Raw genomic sequence first — 19,934 nt, 5'->3', positions numbered from 1 at the left:
CCTCTCGAACTTATGATAAATCTACATATGTGCCCTGTTTTGTTTCTATTATTTTATCTGGATGATAATTCATAATCAGGCAAAGGTGAAACAAGAAGAAAGTGTTAAGATCGTTATACATCATCATCTTCATCTATAATTCACAGTCAGTCAGCTCAAAGCTAATATCGCTTTCTTACTATCGGTATGTTAGTCATCAGTCTGAAGAAGACTACGCCCCCTAGCAGTTGGTCTTCTGCTATCTAAATGGCAGCCACTTCCGCTTGGAGATGTGGTTTAGTGTACAAGAAGTCGAAAGCTTGAGTTATTGTACTCAGCCATCCTACTGTACTCAGCCATCGATCCTCCACAGAAGCTTTGATCCATCCGTAAAAGAGCTCATCGCGACTCTTTCATGGGAAGTCCTTCACTCCCATACCTCTGCAAGCTTTGATACACCCGTAAAAAAACTAATCGCGACTCTTTCCCGGGAAGTCCTTCACTCCCATAGCTCCCTCGAAGATATATGAGGACAATGAAAGGACAGCCGCGACTAAGCTCCACCAACCCTTTCTGCAAGCTTTGATATTTCCTAAAAAAAACCTGAGTAGAGAAACGGACTATGCTCAGTGATCTGGTGATTTCCAGGCTCACAGTTATCAAAGTAGCCAGCTTCACTGAATCTGAAAGCCCTGCCTCGAAGGTAAATGAACAGAGAAATGATGACATAAGAATTTGTCCATTGAATTTCTTCGCTAGCGTGGTCTTTCTCAAACATGCAAAAATTATGTAGAACATTATAGGCTTGGCTATAATTTGCTTGAGTTACTAGACATAGTGCGCAATTTTCCTGAATTACGGGGTTTGTAATCGCACTTATCTGACGGACTGTATTCGTTTGTATATGAATGCATTAACCTCGTGGTTGCTACCGAGTGTTGTACTTTTGCTTACTCACATGCTTAAGACCTGTTAACTTTGTCTAATTGTATGTTTTTTTCCGTTTGCCACTTCTACTTTATTTACAGTTATTGTCCAGAGATAAGACGAAACGCAACAAAAGCTACAAATAAAATTTCCCTTCGCTAATTTCACTTTCATTCGAATCTCGTAAGCGATATTGGTGGTGAGCAAACTGTTGCGGCTGGTTGGTAGCCAACACAAACATTATTTACAAACTAAGATACCGTTACATTAGAACATTACGAGATAAAAAGAAAACACAAAAACAAAAACAAATACGCGCATAAAGTCTAATTAACACAACACACCTTACCACCAGCAAAGAGTCGGGCAAGAAGAGGAAGCAGCAAGCAAAGTATGCGAATTGTAAAGCAACACAAGCAAAAACAATGCGAATTATAAACGCCCGAATTGCCGGTCAAATGGCTGATACGCTCCAGGATCATCGCCAATAAAGTTACCGTTTGTGTCAACAGCGCTCACAACAACAACAACTAACATAATCAAATTGCAACAAAGTCAACCTACAACCTGTCTCTTATACACATCTAGATGTGTATAAGAGACAGCTCCAGAATCATCGCCAATAAAGTTACCGTTTGTGTCAACAGCGCTCACAACAACAACAACTAACATAATCAAATTGCAACAAAGTCAACCTACAACTTAGTAATAGCAACTAATTGCCAACGAACTAAAGTTAACAACAACAAGAACATAAAAGCGGCGCCACAGTTGCGAGACCAACAGCTCTTGTAGCCAGTAAGCCAAGCCAGGTGTGCTGCACACCACGAACATACATAACTGTATATCACACCTCAAATTATATACACACCGGCACATAGATAGCGGCAAGCACAGACTGGTTTGCCAAGGCCGAAAATGTCCAACACAGATCTGCGTGCATTGTTCGAGAACTTGGATGATTCGGCAGCGGCAGCGGCGGCCGAGGCGCTCGATATCAAAAATATTATTGCCAATTTCTCAACGGAAATGTTGCGCATGCACAAAGATGTCCTTAATGTAACTGCAATGAACGAAATTTCCATAAACCAAACATTGAAGGTGCTTTGCGAGCAGAGCGGCAGGCGCAACGCGGTGAGTACCATTCCACGTTTACACACATACATACATACATACATACGAACATATTTATAAGTTCATGGTTAAGCCCGAAATTTATAGTGCTATTCCGGGCGCGTTGCGGCGTGAGCGTCGATGTGCCGGCGCATGAAGTGGGCGTCGCGTTTTAATAACACGAATGCGGAGTTATTTGCAAACACGCGTTGTTGATAGCCCTACTTTCGCTGAATATGAATTGCGTTGCTGAATTCGCGGAAAATTCCACAATTTCGTTCGAAGTGGGAAAATTTTGGTAATTATTATTTTTGGTGGTATTTATTAACTGATCGGCGCGCAAAATATTAAATTGAAACACAATTCAGTCAAGTTGTAGGAAAAACTTTGACGAGTCCACTATGATGTTCCATCCTGCTATTACAGATAAAAGTAGTCAGCAAAATTTTGCGAACAAAGAAATAATTCAAAATTGGTTAAATAAGTGATTTTCAATCATTTAACCTCAAATTTTTAAACAATTTATCATACAGTAGGGGCAATTAACTAATTGCCAATTATCATTGAATTGACATGGAAGGCCCAAAGCCAGCCTGTGATGTTTGGCAAAAAAAAAAAAAAAAAAAAAAAAAAAAAAAAAAAAAAAAAAAAAAAAAAAAAAAAGATTTAAAAAAAAAAAAAAAAAAAAAAATATATATAAAACAAATCAAAACAAGTAAGAGAGGACTGAGTTCGGGTGCAACGAAACATTTTACACTCTTGCAAGTGGTAAGAATAAAATACAGCGAAATATTTGTAATAGATGCCAAAACTTTATGTTGGGTAGTCGAAAGAGTCTTTTCGTAATTTGTCAAGAAAATTAAATTCGGGGAAGTTGGAAAAAAGTTTGAGCTGTTCAAAAATGAGTGAAAATAATGAAAAAATTCGGTATATTTTGAATTTTTTTTATAAAAAAAGTGAAAAATGCCACGCAAGCCACCAATGAAATTTGTGAACTTTACGAAGACGATGCTGTATCAGTTCGTGTAGCACAGCAATGCTTCGCTCGATTTCGTTCTGGAAATTTCGATGTGAACCTCGCTCTGGTCGACCTCTCGTTGAAAAATTCGATGAAATTATGGAAAAGATTGACCAGATCCGTCACATAAGCAACCATGACATTACTAAAGAATTTAGTATTCACCATAAAACGGTTTTGAACCTTTTAAAATAGGTTGGCTACAAAAAGAACCTCGATGTTTGTGTACCACATGAACTGTCTGTGAAAAATTTAATGAACCGAATTAACATCTGCGATTCTTTGCTGAACCGAAATTAAATGGAACCATTTCTGAAGCGAATAGTAACAGGAGACGAAAAGTGAGTCAAATACGACAATAATGTGCGAAAAAGATCATGATCTATGTTTGTAAAGACAGAATTTGACGCCTCGAAAGGTTATGCTGAGTGCTTGGTGAGATTTAAAAGGAATTATCCACTGTGAGCTGCTCCAATCTGGTCGAACGATTGATTGAGACTGAAGCCAGCAATCGAAAACTGATCAACAGAAAGGGCTTCGTCTTCCATTAGGACAATGACTTCACCATATGGCCCTGACCTTGTACCATCGGACTACCAGTTTTTTCGATTTATGCAGAACTCCTTTAATGGTGTAAAGTTGGCTTCAAGAGAAGCCTGAGAAAATTACTTAAGCTGCTATTAGCGAAAATCTTAAAGTGTTATAACTAAGCACTCAACTACGATAAAAACCCGTAATTTGGCATCGGGAATTTTGAAAAAATGGGCGTGGCCCCGCCCTCTAACTAGTTTAATGCAAATATCTCCTAAACCACTTAACCTACAACARCCGAATTTGCTGTGGAGTTGAGTGTTGAGTACAAATCTTATAAGAACTTCTACCAGTGACCAATGTGAAAATTGATGAAGTCGGAGGATAACYCCGTTCACTCCACATATAACGGTACACACATAACGGTACAGAGACATTAAATTTTGCCGCCGAGATGGTATGAGTGAGCTGTATTTGACGATGGGCGTGGCATCGCCCACTTTTTGGTGAAATCCCATATCTCGGGTCCCGATTTTGAAAAAATTAAAAACGTGGAATTCTTAAATATCATATGTCTGCATGTCAAAAATGGGTGTAATCGGTCCACTACCCTTAGCCTCTATAAACTTAATACTATATTAAGATTTTCGAACTTCTGCGGAACTTTGTATATCCGCCAATATGTGAGTTATCCCAAAGAAAATAAAAGAGTTTCCTCATAACAGTGTATCTTTGTGCCTAAAATGGATAAATGTGAGACAAAACTTGACCTAGCCTTCAGATAATAAATATTAGGATTTTCGAACATCCGGCTGACTTTATATGATTGATTTTACACCTAAAGAAACCTACAGTAACGCTTTGATTCTTGTAAGTTGCAAGAGTATAAAATGTTCCGTTGYACCCGAACTTTGCTCTTCCTTGCTTATTAAGCTAAYGTTTGGTAAATTTTTCATATTTTTTTTACTTAGGGATGAGATTGGAGCAAATGATTTTTATGTCAATGTGGCAATGAATTTATTAATAGATGAAAATAGCATTAATGGAAAAATATTAAGGACTTTTTGATTAATTGAACCCTTACTATATTATCGCAAAAATTAAATCAGGCTGTATTATAGCAATTTACCTCCTGCGGAACAGCAAAGCACACCCCTAACCAATTTATTAGATCTATTGATTTTAAAAAGCTTGTAATGATCGTTGTTTGTGAGGTCTTCATATATTAATTCAAAAGTTTCGGCCCGCTTGCAAAAAATAATCACTATAATTATTTCTTGCACATTTTCAATACTCTAATATCAATTTTCTTCCCGGCTTCAAATAAATTTCAATATTTTTCATATAAAATTTTTAAATTTGATTCAATTAAAAACAGTGTCCTACAGGAAACCTACAATTTTAGTTAGTTAGTTAGTTTTATAAGCGGCCTGTGACCTCTACTTGGCAAACATACCATGAGATAGCAAATTCTCTGCAATATGCAATTTATAAACATAAGTGGTGCATATTAYGTGTATTTGGATGCATGTGTGTTCATGTATGTATTTTCCGCAAGTGTATTAACCACTCTCAGCACTGCAAGTCAGCAAATTGCTACCACAAGCTAACGCAATAAAGTATACGCCACGGGTCACAAATTAATTAGTCCAATTCCCTGGTTGTGCTGTTTATAGCGATGCAGTATAGCATTTACAGCAAATACTACTGCACATGTAAGCACACATACATACATGCATAGGGTGCATTAATACTTGAAAGCCACTGGAATGTCTATACGAATATTAAAGATTTTTTAAACAAAAACTAATAATATTTATTATACAACTTACTTGATAAACTGGCCGAAGCAATGATTTTTTTTTTTTTTTTTTTTTGTAATACATATATTCATTTATATATTTATACTCTCGCAACAAAGTTGCTAAAGAGAGTATTATAGTTTTGTTCACATAACGGTTGTTTGTGAGTCCTAAAACTAAAAGAGTCAGATATAGGGTTATATATACCAAAGTGCTCAGGATGACGAGAAGAGTTGAAATCCGGATATCTGTCTGTCCGTCCGTGCAAGCTGTAACTCGAGTAAAATTGAAATATCATGATGAAACTTGGTTCACGTATTTCTTGTCAGAAGGAAACTGAACCAAAGCTTTTTTTTAAATTGAAAATGGGCGTGGCGTCGCCCACTTATGGACCAAAAACCATATCTCAGGAACTACTCGACCGATTTCAATGATATTCGGTATATAATATTTTCCTAACACTTTGATCACATGTACGAAATATGGGTGAAATCGGTTCAAAACCACGCCTTCTTCCAATATAACGCTATTTTCAATTCTATCTGATGCCTTCTCTGTATAATATATACATTAGGAACCAATGATGATAGCGGAATAAAACTTTACACAAATACGGTATTTGAGCTGAGGAACACGAAGAACTCAGTGCCTAACCTAACCTAACCTAATTTTTCACCGAAAATATCGGTAAATCTCTCAGATATTTTCATGTAATTCAGAGGGCATCATTTTTATACTTTTACAATAAAGTTGCTAATAACGGTATATATCGTCAGATATATGGTTACATATACCAAAGTGATCAGGGTGACGAGTTGTGTGGAAATCTGGATGTCTTTCTATCCGTGAGTGCAAGCTGTAACTTGAGTAAACATTGAGATATCTTGATGAAACTTGTCATGCGAGAGTATAAAATGTTCGGTGACACGCGAACTTAGACCTTCCTTACTTGTTTCTATTACTGAACTGTTGTTTTTGGTAATACACTCGTCATTCGAACCGAGTCTCTTGTCAGAAAATAAATTTAAATAAAGCTGGAAGAAATTCTGGCCACTCTGTCCGCAGATCTGTTTATTTATCTTGTTCATCACGATTTTATCTAATAATGTGTGCTGTTATGACACATTATAATATATTTGCGGTTGCTAGACTGGACGCCGTAATGAGAGTTCCCCATATTGCTTGAAGTAAAGCTCTCAGTCAAAAGTTACTTAATTTATTCGGTGCGCAGTGCAAAGATACTCAAGTAGTGGGAAACTCGTTGTAGTCACTTTACTTAATTACTAATTCCTCTCCTTTTGTATATATACATATATATATATATATATTAATTTTATTTTCCTATATTAGTTTAAGTTGTATTTATTTCATCTATTACAGCCACGCAATGACTCAGCCAACTACTTAACCTGCCCGCCCTCGTTTGATTCTGTGCTTTGTTGGCAAGAAACACTGGCTGGCACGACAGCCATACAACCCTGTTTTGATGAATTCAAGGGTATACATTACAACACAGCAGGTAAATATGAACTGGATGTAAATTGGAACCATTTTATAGCACTAATATTCCCAATGACATAAAAATATGCCCTCATTAATAACAAAAAGCTGTGAGTCAATATGATAGATAGATCCAAACCATATGATTTTTCAAATGGAAAATTGACAAAAATTCAAGTGTTTCTTAGTAGCAGACCACACACCTCATTCGTATCTGCACGACTGGTGATCTGTTACAGACATACTTGTATATGAATATACCATAAGTATATATGTGTTTTCTTAATTCGCCATTTATTGCTTCAATAAATCTATAAAGTCAACATGTTCTGATTTCGAAGACAAATTGTTTGCTTCATAATAAAAACGGCAAATAAGCGTGCCAGTTGCAATGGTTCTATGTACTTTTGATATACAGCTCTATAAATAAAATTGATTTCGAAATATGAAAAAAGATGTGCCTGATAAATTATGTGAGTACATCAGCATTGTACAATGCAAAAGAAAGTCACATGTTTCACCCGAAAACCTACCAAAGACATTGATATAGCCAAACGGTAGATATTTCATGAAAAGCTTGCGCCAAAGACAGCAAAGCAAGACAGAGACCAAATCAAGCAAACAAGTTTCATATGAAATATCTTTCAAAGAATATTAGCCACTTTGAAGGTAATTTAATAATACCACTCTCAACCCACCCCTTCTTGCTTAAAACACTGAGACAATCGATTTTCACAAACAAAATCACCGTTCGTAACTGGTATTAATCACTTGAGCTTAGCTCCTGACTGATACATAAGAACCAACCAACAAAGCTACCGCAGTTTCTAGTTAATCACTTTCGATGCCTGTGTCCAGCGTTGTCCTACTAGAGCACAATTCCTTTCATATTGACCAAAACTGATTGCTTCTAGGCGGTATAGTTGTCAATTACAAAAGTTCGAATTAAGTGTTTGACTATGCTGAATCTCTCAGTTGATGATTCCCAGCTTCTCTTAACCTTTCGCAGCAAAACTTTCTTGACCGTCAATACTGACATGACAACCATTCGCGCCGCTCACCCTAATTCGATCACGACCGTTGTCGCATGCCATTATCGTAAGCGACTCACTTTTAATCACCAATATGATTCGAGCGTTCACATCGATAGCAAAGCGGCAATACTGGCGTTAAGCTCGCTAATTGTGCGCTCAAAGATAGTCAGGTAGTATCTGTCCTCACCAGCAGTAACAACAAGCTAATTCATTCTTATTTCATACTTATTTCATAGTAGTGTGAACTCCGTTATCATCTTACCTTTTAACACTGAATCTACGGACATTGGGTGCACTTAGCAGACGTTGATCGACGACCCGCTCCTAGGCAAAAGTCAAATCCTGTGGGTATGGAATAAAACAAAGGAGATCTACTGAACTAATTACTCTTAGCAAAGTTCTGAGCGGATATTGTCCAATAAGCACTAATGCTTTACAGCTAGAAATGTCTTCAGGACACAAATTGTCCAAATTGTTTGAAAGTAGGTGAGGTAGAAACACACCGAATCTTGCTTTTGCATTGTCCATCCCGACTGTCATACCTTCTGCCAACCAGGAGACACAACTAACCGGTGTTCTAAGTTCTCCAAATCAGTTGGGGCCGGACTCGACGACTTTGTTTTACCCACATTTTCGCATCGCCGATTGACTCCTATGGGATCAGGTATATAAACACTATTCATGTATCAGCCACTTGCCTTTCGGTTTCGACTCTTCGAAGAAAGACTTCAAAATATGGCGTATTTTCTTCAAGTTGGTGTCTGTCTCTGACGCTTGCTCAAATATTCAATATTGTCAAGGAATCACAAAACTTTGGAAAAATTGTTGCTTTGTACGAAATCGTATTTAATGTCATGTAGCCTAATCCATTCACAATTATAGAAAGCGATATACAAACTTCTAAAGCAATCTATTGGAAAAATAATATAATTCCTTAATTTGTCAAAGGAAAAATATGGAGCGAAACTACACAGAATGCATCTTGAGTAAATTGAACATGAATAAAGAGCTTGTAAGGATTATTTATAGAAATTCATATTCTAAGCAAATTTCGGACTTTATGACGATATTTTTGTAATGTCACTGTGTTGTTCTGACGACCGACAATATCCCCCCAAATAATTTTGTCAGCTCTGTTGGACTGTCTGTGATGGCAAATTTCAAATGTCAATCAACCGCATATATACAGTTATAAATTCATGCACTTGAGAGTTTATGTCACTTTTGGCGCGTCAGCTTAAAATTAACGTGCTGACTATGTTAAATATTGTCAAACTAAATCATTAAAATACAGCTCGTTTGAGTTGTCAACCGAAGTTGTGTCACATAGCGGCGAGTGAGGCTGTCGAGTATATGAAGAACGCAAATATTTGCAAATGAAATTTTAATTACTTCACTATATTACTCAAACACCAATGTTAAATTATGTATGTATATACACACACACACACACACACACACACACTTATTAAGTAGACGGTATTTTATGCTTATGTGAAAATTACTGTTTCATTAGCGCTTTCACACGACTTCGTCACGCGTCTATGTATCTATGTCAGTGTGTCAAATACCAACACTTAGGCAAGATCATTTGTAAATATATGTATAGTGTGTATATTTAAGCAAAAGTCAGTGAAGTGCAGCGGCCTCGTGGGTGGTGTGATAAGTGGTAGTATTAAGTTTGACACGCGAGATCATATGAAGTGCTTGACAATAAGTGGGAGAACTTTGAGAACACCGACACTTCGTGTAAATGGTAGATCTGTATTCTAAATATGTTATATCAATTGGTTTTTTTTTTTTTTTTGTGATTTAATGAAGTTTTAATTTGCACTAAGTCTTTAGTTAAAATGCAACAGAAGAGCCAAGCTGTACCGAAAAAAAAACTTCAGTTGCACCCAAACTATTATACCCTTAACTTTCTATGGATTTCGTGAACCAGAAAAGTTGCTTATTTTCAATATATTTTTTTCACATAAAAATAAAATGTATTATTCAAACTTTTTCTTATTCCAAGATACATGTTTTACAAAGATTTGGTGATATGTGATGATGATTTTTAAGTCACTGTATAATTGACCTCGAGCGAATTTGGGGCAACATTCTCGAGAAGTTATAGAATTAAATAAGGCAGTAAATTATTATTTTTGTTTTTCGAAGATGTGAAACCCATGTATCTCCTTAAAACAGTAAAGTTTATAAAAAGATATTTCAGTTGATTTTGATAGGTCAACTTGTGAGCAGGATATATGCTACAGAAGTTCGGTATGAACAATTCGGGCAATTATAGCGCAGACTTGATTAATAATATGTGCTGAATTTTTGAAGATGTTTCGTCAAATAAAAAATTTTCCATACAAGGACTACATTTTCATCGGTCAATTTGTATGGCAGCTATATGATATATGGTAGTAGTTCGATATCGGCGGTTCCTATTAATGAGTAGGTTCTTGGGTAGACAAAGCTTCGATCCGACTCTTCACTTTCTATCGACCAATTAGTAAAGTTAGTTTGAAAATTCATTCAATAACATCTATAGATAATACAACTAAATCCACGTAACCAGAAGTGGCTTGGATTGCTGTCCGAACTTGAGCAGGTTATGTTTTATTACTGCGAAAACAACAAAATTTTTCTTCAATACAATTTGAGAATCATAGTGTTCAAACAAATTTTAGGAGTAAAATAATAATTGAGGAACATTGAAAAGCCAGCAATGAAAAAGCTTTTTGCAGATACATTTTAAAGAAATTGTTTTTATCTTTATTTTCAAAAGTATGTTTAAGAAATACTTGTAGTATTTTGTTTTCTTATTTAGAAGAAAAAGTCCATTTAATTTTTAGTCTACACGCATTACGGCGAATAAAAACTAATTTTGAATGGTGAGGTTGACGAAGAAATATGGTAGATACCGAGTTAGGTATTTTTCTTTCCAATAATAAGGAAATAATATGAAACTGAAAAGCTTCCATAATTATTAAGAGCTTATACTTGGAGATATTTATACCCTTAGTAGTAAGTACGCCACCCAAGAGGAAACTTCGGAGACCCTACAAAATGTTTATATCACATAAATGATCAGAATGACAAGCTAAGTCAATTTTGCCATGGCCATCTGTCTGAAGTTCCAACGGATTTCATGTATGGAATTAAATTTCTGATGTCGAAGCATTCAGCATTTTGAAAAAGGAAATCGGTGATAATTGTTTGTTGCGAGGAAGTGTTTTTGATTCGTAGAAACTATTAAAGGAGGGTCGAGAACACGTTGACGACGAACCACGCCCATCAATATCAACTGATGATCAACACGTCCTTAAAATAAATCAATTGGTGGTGTCGAATCGAGCATTAACAGCCACAGATCTTACTAGAATTTTTGGTATATCGGAAGGATCAGTGAAAACTATTGCGAAAGATCATTTGGGCTTAAGAAAAGTAAAATCGCGATTGGTTCCTAAATAACTACATTTTTTTTTTTCAACAACGGCGTCGCGCTAAGGTCTGTGAAACAATGCATGCCGACTACCGGGATGTCATGAAACGTATTATTACTTGCGATCTTGAATCTAAGCTTACAACCCGGAAACAGACGATCAATCGGCTGAATATCGTTGCAATCGTGAAAAATTAAGGTTATGTAAAAGTTTTATTTGATTATGGAGATCTCATGCACTCCGAACTCCTGCCAACCGGCCAAGCTGTCAATAAGTAATGCGAGGGTATTCGAATTCGGAGTTAAGAGGCGAGAACACTTGGTTTTTACACCACGATAAGGCAACGTCGCGTACTGAATTCATTTCTCATGAATTTTTCGCCAAATATTCAACCCATATCGGGCTGCAACCACCGTATTCTCCGTGAGGTTTTTGGTTTTCGGCAAGCACAAACGACAACACCGGAAAACCGTTTTGAGTCGTTTAAATGTAAATCGTTTGTAAAATGCATCGATGACTATTTCGGAAATTGAGGATTAGAAAAAACGCTCGCACAAATGTATTGGGACCAAGGGGGGTTACTTAGAACCGGATGACTCATAATAATATAACATATAAAGGATCATTACAAGCTGAGTCGATTTTTCCAAGTCTATCTGTCTGCTCATCTGTTTGTATACACATATACATACGTATACACAAATTAGTCCCTCAATGTTTGAGATATTGATCTGACATTTTGCACCCATTCTATTTTCCCCAAGAAATATATACGATCGAAGTTCTTTTATGGCGTCTTTCGAAAACCAAATTTTCACAACATACTTAAAGCAATAATCATAATTGATTTTTTTTTACCCACCCTAACATGTATTTTAAAATTTCTCTTGTTTTACAGAAAATGTAACACGTCAGTGCTTAGCGGACGGCACGTGGGACAATTACACGGAATATATGCGTTGTCAGCCGGCTACAATATTACCGCCACAATTGGCCGATCTTTCGCCCACAATCGAATTATCATCGTATATATATTTCATTGGATATTTCATTAGTTTAACGTCGCTCATTTTAGCACTGATCGTTTTCTATTTCTTCAAGTGAGTAAACAATAAAACATTTACATATTTGACTTCACAGATTTTTCGGTTGTACATACAAAGACACATAACACATATACATACATGCTTTTATAGGTACATATACAAAACTGTTAATGTAGTTAAGCTAAACAAATGAAGGAAGTTGGCAGTAAATTTAATTTTGTTGAAATATTAAATAAATAATCAAAATTTAATTTTGTATGCAATTAAAATTCTTCTGTTTTATTCATAAAACATCCGTTTATTTATTTTCCTTGTTTTTTATTTGGTTGCAGAGACTTGAAATGCCTGCGCAACACCATTCATGCGAATTTATTCCTCACCTACATACTCGCCGCGCTGCTGTGGATCCTCACGATGTGCCTGCATGTGGTAAGCCAAGCATTAGGCAAAATGGAATGCGTCACTTACTTTTGTTGTTTCGATTAAAAACGCTTCCATAATGAATTAACCACAGGTGCTAACTAATGGCTGTTACTAATAATGTCTTTCTTTTGCTTTGCTCATGCATTTTCCAGATGACGGAGCATCCCAGCGAGGCCGGCTGCATCACTTTGGTCATGATGTTTCACTATTTTAATTTAACAAATTTTTTCTGGATGTTTGTGGAAGGTAAGCGGCATATACGCCACTATTTTTAAATATAAAGTAAATTATTGCTACTCTAATTTTTTCCCACAGGCCTCTATCTCTATACTCTGGTGGTGCAAACATTTTCCAGCGATAATATTCGATTTATCATATACGCCTGCATTGGTTGGGGTGAGTATTTTTGAATAAAGAAAATGCTTTAAGAAAGTAGTTTTATCAAACGATTTTTTTTATTCAGTTTAAACGTCAAATTTATTTATTTGTTATATTTATTATTGCTTTTGTGCTTATAAAACTTTTCCAAACCGTTGTACAATATACTGTTAAAAGGATGGTCTTTGCGCGTTGAGACAAATGTTCCCAGCCGTGGTTTTCCAAATTGTTTTTAACCGGTCTTGCGATATGAGGATGAGATTTGTCATGATAGAAACTTGTGGTCTCGTGTCTAGTCGAAATTTCCGCTCGTTCTTTCACAATCGCTCTCCTTAATTTGATAAGTTGTTGTCGATAGTGTTCTTCAATAATGGTTTCATCCGGTTTTAATAACTCATAATACAACACGCCCTTCTGATACCATCAAATACAGCTTGTAGTCATGGATATCTGGCATTGCCGTTCATTTGGCTAATTGGCAGTTTTCAGATATGACTTTTTGAATTAAGGATTGTCGTCAGAGATCCATTTTTCATCACCTGTCATAATGCGATGCAAAAACGACTACTTTTAGTAGCGTTCAAGCAGCTTCTCTGACATGAAAACTGGTCTTTCAACGTCTTTTGGCTTAAATTCAGATGGTACCTAAGTTCCTTTCTTCTGCATGTTTCTGGCTCCTTATAAAAGTTTTGAAATAGACTCCTAAAGATTATGCGAGCTCTTCTTGTGTTTGGCAATAATCTTCATAGAGTAGTGCTTTTGGTTCCTTTTCTTCACATTTTGGCCTAGGACATTCATTGTCTTCCAAGCCAAAAGCTTCTTATTCATTGGCGTAGACACCGCTTACGCGATTATAGCCGAGTTTACAACAGCGCGCCAGTCATTCTTTCCAATTGGAGATTTCAGGTTCTTTCCACTTGGTCTTTCGAACGGAGTAGGTCGGATAGGTCTTCCTCTGCTTCCTCCGGTAGGTATTGCGTCGAATACTCGCAGAGCTACAGTTATATGATCTATTCGGACGACATAATTTAGCCTGTGTAGCCGCTGTCTCTTAATTCGCTGACATATGACAATGTCTTCGTATATCTCGTTCAGCTCATCGTTCGATCGAAATTGGCAGGACGAGGATGACACTCAGCTAGAAGACGTCGATCATAAAGTTCCACCAAAATATTATTACTTTCGGCTGAGGTTTTCTTATTATTAGTCTCCGATAAAAGGGAAATATATTATATATATGTGAACATTCTTTGGCATTTATTTTTTGAAAATTATTTCTTTCAAATGTTTCTCGCGGCTACCTCTCAGATGAATCAACCGATGAGTACAATTTTCGATGACTCAATCGAGCACTTCGACTGGTAACTGGCGAATGAAACACGAGATGATTGATTGATGCGATGTGTGGGAAGTGGCGCCATCTTGTTGAAACCAATTGTCGCTGAGATCACGATCTTCAATTTCAGGCATCAAATAGTCGGTTATTATGGGCGTTGACGGTTAAGTACTCATCTGCATTATTTTTGAAGAAATGATGATTTCACTGGCCTACAAACCACACCAAACCGTTATTTTTTTCTGGATAAAATGGCAGCTCTTGAATCTCTTCAGATTGTTCTTCGTTCCTAATGCGGCAATTGTGCAATACACTTTGAGCTAGAAATGAGCCTCATCGTTAAACAAAATTTGCCGCGAAAACGTCGATTCTTCCATGAACTTTTCAAGAGCCCATACAGCGAAGAGGATGTCGTTGGAGAAAGTCTATAGGCTTCAGTGTTCCAGCTGTATCCTGATTGACCGGAATGCTTCGAACTGTTTATTTACTACTCACAAGTTGAAAACGCTTTTATAATCCTGTCGATTTTTTGAAGAGCATAAACTCTTCCAATCCCTTTAGTTAAATATTTCCTTATTGAGCATGTTATTATTATATTATATTATTCATTTCTATTATTAGCTTTATACGTTTGTTTGCTTATTACTTAATTTAATTGCATTTATTTAAGCTTTTGTTTATTTTCTTTAGAATTAAWTTTATATTTTCTTTCTTTTTCCCCTCAATTTATCTCCTTATTACACCGAACTAACCACGAACGTACACTACCTTTGCCTTTGAATTATTGTATTTACATTCGCATTGTATTTGTTTACTCAATTGTTGCAATTCTCTTCTTATTTATTCAATGGTGCATTGTTGGTCTGTTTTGCATCTCCTTAAACCACAATCCATGCGCAAACATAGTTGCAACAAAAGCTATTAATTTTTTAATAAACAAACACTTACGCACACACACACCCACACACACTCACACACATATACACACATACACATGCAGTTGCAATTATCTAAATGTTATTGTTAATTTTTATAGGTTGCCCTGCTGTTATAACATTTATTTGGTCAATAGCAAAAATCTTCGCCACATCATTGGAGAGCGAGCATTTTAACGGTGTAAGTATAAATATTATTTCAGCATTTCCCAGATTTATTATTGTAATTAGCAATGTGCTGCAATAATGTGCTGCAATAATGTAAATCCCCGCATTTACATAATTGAAATTGTGCTAGTTTGCAGCTATCGTATTACCGATATTTACGAGCATATGTCTGTAGTATGATGGGCCGGATTCTTCACTTCATCGCTTTACGTCATTGCCGGTCTATATTTATTTATAGTACTTTCTTTCAATATGGCCATATGGCACCAACTGATGAGTTGACCGAAATTTATCTAGTACCGTTGGTGGGAGTGTGTATTTTGTTGTGGTCATATTTAACTTTTGAACAGATGTCGCCTGCTTTATACAGGGTGAGCCGCCTTTTTTGGTGGCGTGTTAACATATGTAGAAGTGCAGGCAGATTCTTCTCAACCTGATTTGAAGGTATTCCTGCTCCCCTCCTTCGACCGGCAGATATTGAATCGAAAACCTTCCAAGCTGTAGTGTTTTCATACAGTCGGACGACATGACCTAGCTGTCTCTTAATTCACTGAACTATATCAATGTCGCTGTATATCTCATAGAGCTCATCGTTCCATCGACTCTCTCGAACCCTCCTAAGGCCGACTCATCAGAGGATATCATTGTCCATGCCTCCGCACCATAAAGCAGAACGGGAATGATAGAGGATTTCTAAAGTTTTTTTCTTTTTTCGTTGGGAGTGGACTTACTTTTCATTTGCCTACTCGAATTGGCACCAAATAGCGAAAGTAGAAACGACTGGCTTGCACTTAGTCCATCATTAGGCCCATTGAAATCGAAATCTCAAGTGGTAACCAATTAACTTTGATAAAACACCTGAACTTTTTCCATCCATCAGCTATCCAATGTATTTTAGTTGAAACAATGGGAGGCGCGTATACCAATTTTTTAATATGTTCACATTACTAAATTTCTAAAAGTGGGATCGTAGGGATAAGTGCCCTTTGATTACCATGAACATCAGAGTAGTTCTTTGATGTATCCAATGCGGCTAATGTTCCATGACGTGAGGATTTCCTTAGAGTCCATTGCCTCAAGAAAATATTGAAAGAACTAAATGATCCAGGGCAGCTCGTGTGAATAGCGTACCTGGCTACTCCCGAGTGGGCAAATAAGTCTGCCTTCGGCCAAGTATAACATCATGTATACGAGTATTGAAAATACATTTTTGTGCACTGCGCCCAAGAATTTGACAAAATTACTATGCCCGACACGAGTTGACTTACACAGTCAACGGAATCGGCTACTTCTAAAGTGAACTTGCCGATAAAGAGCAAGAAATGTGTTCATGCATTAACGGTTTCTTACAATAAAACTAAATGAGGACGCACCCTGTATAAAGTGAAAGTATAATTAAGTATTTATACTGTATGTAAATATGTGTGCATTGAGAGACATTACTCGTTAATAACTGCCCATAATAAACTGCCCTGCCGTAAATAAACTGATTAATGATTCGGTAGCGTTCCCCATTAATTGTTTTGTTCACATTTAAAAGTTCATAACGCAACAAGCCCTTCTACTCCCACCAAATGCAAAACTGGAGTCATGTATATTCGGCATTACCGTTCATTTGGCTGATTAGGCAGTTTTCAGATATGACTTTTAGCTTTTTTGTCGTAAGAGTTCCATTTTTCATCACCGACTCCTTTTTGTAGCCTTCAATCGGCATTTCTGACGTGAATTATTTTCTTAATGAATTGAAGCTAAAAACTACACAGACATTTCACAAACCAATTATTTGTTTTGCCCCGAATTTACCTTCCACTCGCCTTTTTGAGTTGTACCGTCTAATGATTATGACTTTTGATCGATTGGAATCAATTAGGTAATCCTTAACCACCAACAAAGCAACGCTCTATATTTCTCCATGTGACAAGAATTCAAAGACGAAGTATTTACAAACTTTATCGACACCAGCTGGTTAATGGATCAAAACAATTAATTTCGAAAGAGAGGGATAGGGAGGGAGAGAGAGTGAAATAAGGAGTATTTCTTAATTCGTACGACTTTTATCCCTTACTTTACCCTTCGATCATAAAAGCTTTTCCGAAAAATATTATTATCCATTGATAGAAGAGGACACGTAAAGAAGACTGTAAAAGTCCCTTCCATAAAATACACCATCGGTGGATTATAAGATATTTCTTAATTTATTAAACATTTCTTTGCAGTTCACGCAGATCCCACATCAGGATTATGATTTGAAACCATTAATTCAGTTTTCTAATACTACACCGAATACAGCTATATATGTATAATATAAATTGCGTTGCATTGCTCATTACTTTAACGATGGAAATTGCTATAACTAAGCTTTTGCTCACACCTGCATTTAATTGAAAATATTTCTCGCTTTCCATTTCAGTTGTTCATTCAGTGCTCGTGGCTAAGGGAATCTCACATTGACTGGATACTTCAAGCGCCTACCTGCCTTGTATTAATACTCAATTTAATATTTCTCATACGCATCATGTGGGTGAGTATATGATTGCTTTAAGAATTGATTTAAATACACTTAATATTCTTAGTATTTAATGAAAGTGAGAGTGAGAAAGTTAAGTATGTCAGACAGGCAACCAGATCTGCTTTGGAAACTGATCATACCGATTTTTTACTTCCATTATTTTATATTTTAGCTTCAGCCCATAGATACAGGTACAGAGTACCCTCTAAGCAATCTCACGACTGGTTTTTTGTTCCTTCCTTTCCATCCAAAGTTACAAGCGCCCGGGAAGCAATAGTTCCCAACTAATATATTTATACACTGAATGCGGTATATTAAGTTGGTCATGAATTTCGTAACTCCCGGAAAGAAACGTCGAAGACCCTTCAATATATAAATGATAAGCATGCCGAGCAGAATCGATTTAGCCATGTTCGTCTGTCTGTATACACGCGAACTAGTTCTTCAATTTTTCAGTTATCTATCTGAAAGTACGCACACGTCTTTTTCTCCCCAAAAATATATTCATTTGTCGGAATCGCCGATATCGGATATCTAGAGCATTATACTTACTACCAGACAAACTGACCGCTCAGAATAAAGTTCTTATATAAACAACTTTTTTATTCGACAAGATATCTTACGAAATTTGACATGGATTATTGTTCAATTACAGCACTACACTATAGCATTGTCATAAAAACAATCCTTGGACAATCCTTTTTTCTTTATTTTAGCGAAAATTGCTTGAAACTCACTCAATCATAATTTGAACTAATTTTAAATCAACTGTCTCACTTAGGTACTAATCACGAAATTGCGCTCGGCCAACACATTGGAGACCCGACAATATCGCAAGGCTTCGAAGGCATTGCTTGTGCTCATACCGCTATTTGGCGTCACATATCTCATTGTATTATTTTGCCCGGGTGGCGAAGGTATTACACAAAACGTATTTGAAAATCTGCGCGTCTTTCTTATAAGTACACAGGCATGTATACCATACGTTCTAGAGCCTCTATTAACATTATATATATTTATTATATGTATCTAAACTAATTAACTAAAAAATATACTTAAATTTTGTTAGGGATTTTTCGTATCCTTATTCTTCTGCTTTCTCAATTCGGAAGTGCGTCAGGCACTAGGGCATCGTTTCATGAGATGGCGGGACAATCGGAATTTACGAAATGGCAGCATACATCGTAATCGCCGGTTTGAATATAGAATAAAGTTTTTAAAAATCATTTACTATCAAAATTAAGTTTTTTGCAGAAATAGGCTATCCAAGGACTACTCACATCGTTCAAGGACGGAAAGTTTACGGTAAGTTATGACACGAAGTTGACTATCTATTTTAAAAAGATTTTATATGTATGTTTGTCTACATATGTCATATACTATAAATATATAATTATAAATGGTGCATGTAACTGTATTAGTTTTTTTTTCAAATTTATTGATCTTCTCTTTGGTCGACATATTCTTCAAAATCCGTATTTTTTATTTCGTTTTGTGTCGTTGAGTCTCTGTTTTTCCAAAAAAAAAATTAGTTCCACCTTGCAACTATGTGAACAATGCTCAGAAACCAGAATAAATCGATAACTCAACCCTACCCGTTTTTTTAAAGTCAAGTTTCGATTTATGTTCCAAGATCAATAATTTGCTTTAAGTATTATCTTCCCTCGGCAGATAACAACAAACCTCAATTTCTGACCTCAGAAAGCTTCACAATAGTTGGGAGGCGACTGGAAACTTGTAGAGTCCCGTATTGATAACCTCACAAAGTGCTCCACAAAAAAAAAAAAAAAAAAAAAAAAAA

General features: G+C 36.3%; 1 protein-coding gene and 1 long non-coding RNA gene across 2 annotated transcripts in view; both read left to right on the top strand.

Annotated features, from left to right (window-relative positions):
- Window positions 1–1,460, top strand: part of LOC108969320 — a 58,448-nt gene extending 56,988 nt beyond the window's left edge. The window contains exon 3 of the long non-coding RNA XR_001993385.1: window positions 1,008–1,460. This is a non-coding gene — a long non-coding RNA (uncharacterized LOC108969320). The remainder of the gene's footprint in view (window positions 1–1,007) is intronic.
- Window positions 1,461–1,521: 61 nt separating this feature from the next.
- The window catches only part of LOC108969319 (diuretic hormone receptor), a 22,897-nt gene continuing 4,484 nt past the window's right edge, over window positions 1,522–19,934 (top strand). Inside the window, exons 1-11 of the mRNA XM_018933957.1 lie at window positions 1,522–2,040; window positions 6,751–6,889; window positions 12,237–12,438; window positions 12,717–12,813; window positions 12,960–13,053; window positions 13,123–13,203; window positions 15,558–15,637; window positions 18,035–18,145; window positions 18,915–19,103; window positions 19,203–19,327; window positions 19,388–19,438. Coding sequence (XP_018789502.1) covers window positions 1,825–2,040; window positions 6,751–6,889; window positions 12,237–12,438; window positions 12,717–12,813; window positions 12,960–13,053; window positions 13,123–13,203; window positions 15,558–15,637; window positions 18,035–18,145; window positions 18,915–19,103; window positions 19,203–19,327; window positions 19,388–19,438 — 1,385 coding nt within the window. The 5' untranslated portion in view covers window positions 1,522–1,824. The remainder of the gene's footprint in view (window positions 2,041–6,750; window positions 6,890–12,236; window positions 12,439–12,716; window positions 12,814–12,959; window positions 13,054–13,122; window positions 13,204–15,557; window positions 15,638–18,034; window positions 18,146–18,914; window positions 19,104–19,202; window positions 19,328–19,387; window positions 19,439–19,934) is intronic.

The sequence above is a fragment of the Bactrocera latifrons genome, unplaced genomic scaffold (genome assembly GCF_001853355.1).
Source record: "Bactrocera latifrons isolate USDA-ARS-PBARC rearing strain unplaced genomic scaffold, ASM185335v1 scaffold_249, whole genome shotgun sequence".
Taxonomy (NCBI): Eukaryota; Metazoa; Arthropoda; class Insecta; order Diptera; family Tephritidae; genus Bactrocera; species Bactrocera latifrons.
The sequence above is the reverse complement of the archived record's forward strand: the minus strand, read 5'-3'. Positions and strand labels throughout refer to the sequence as shown.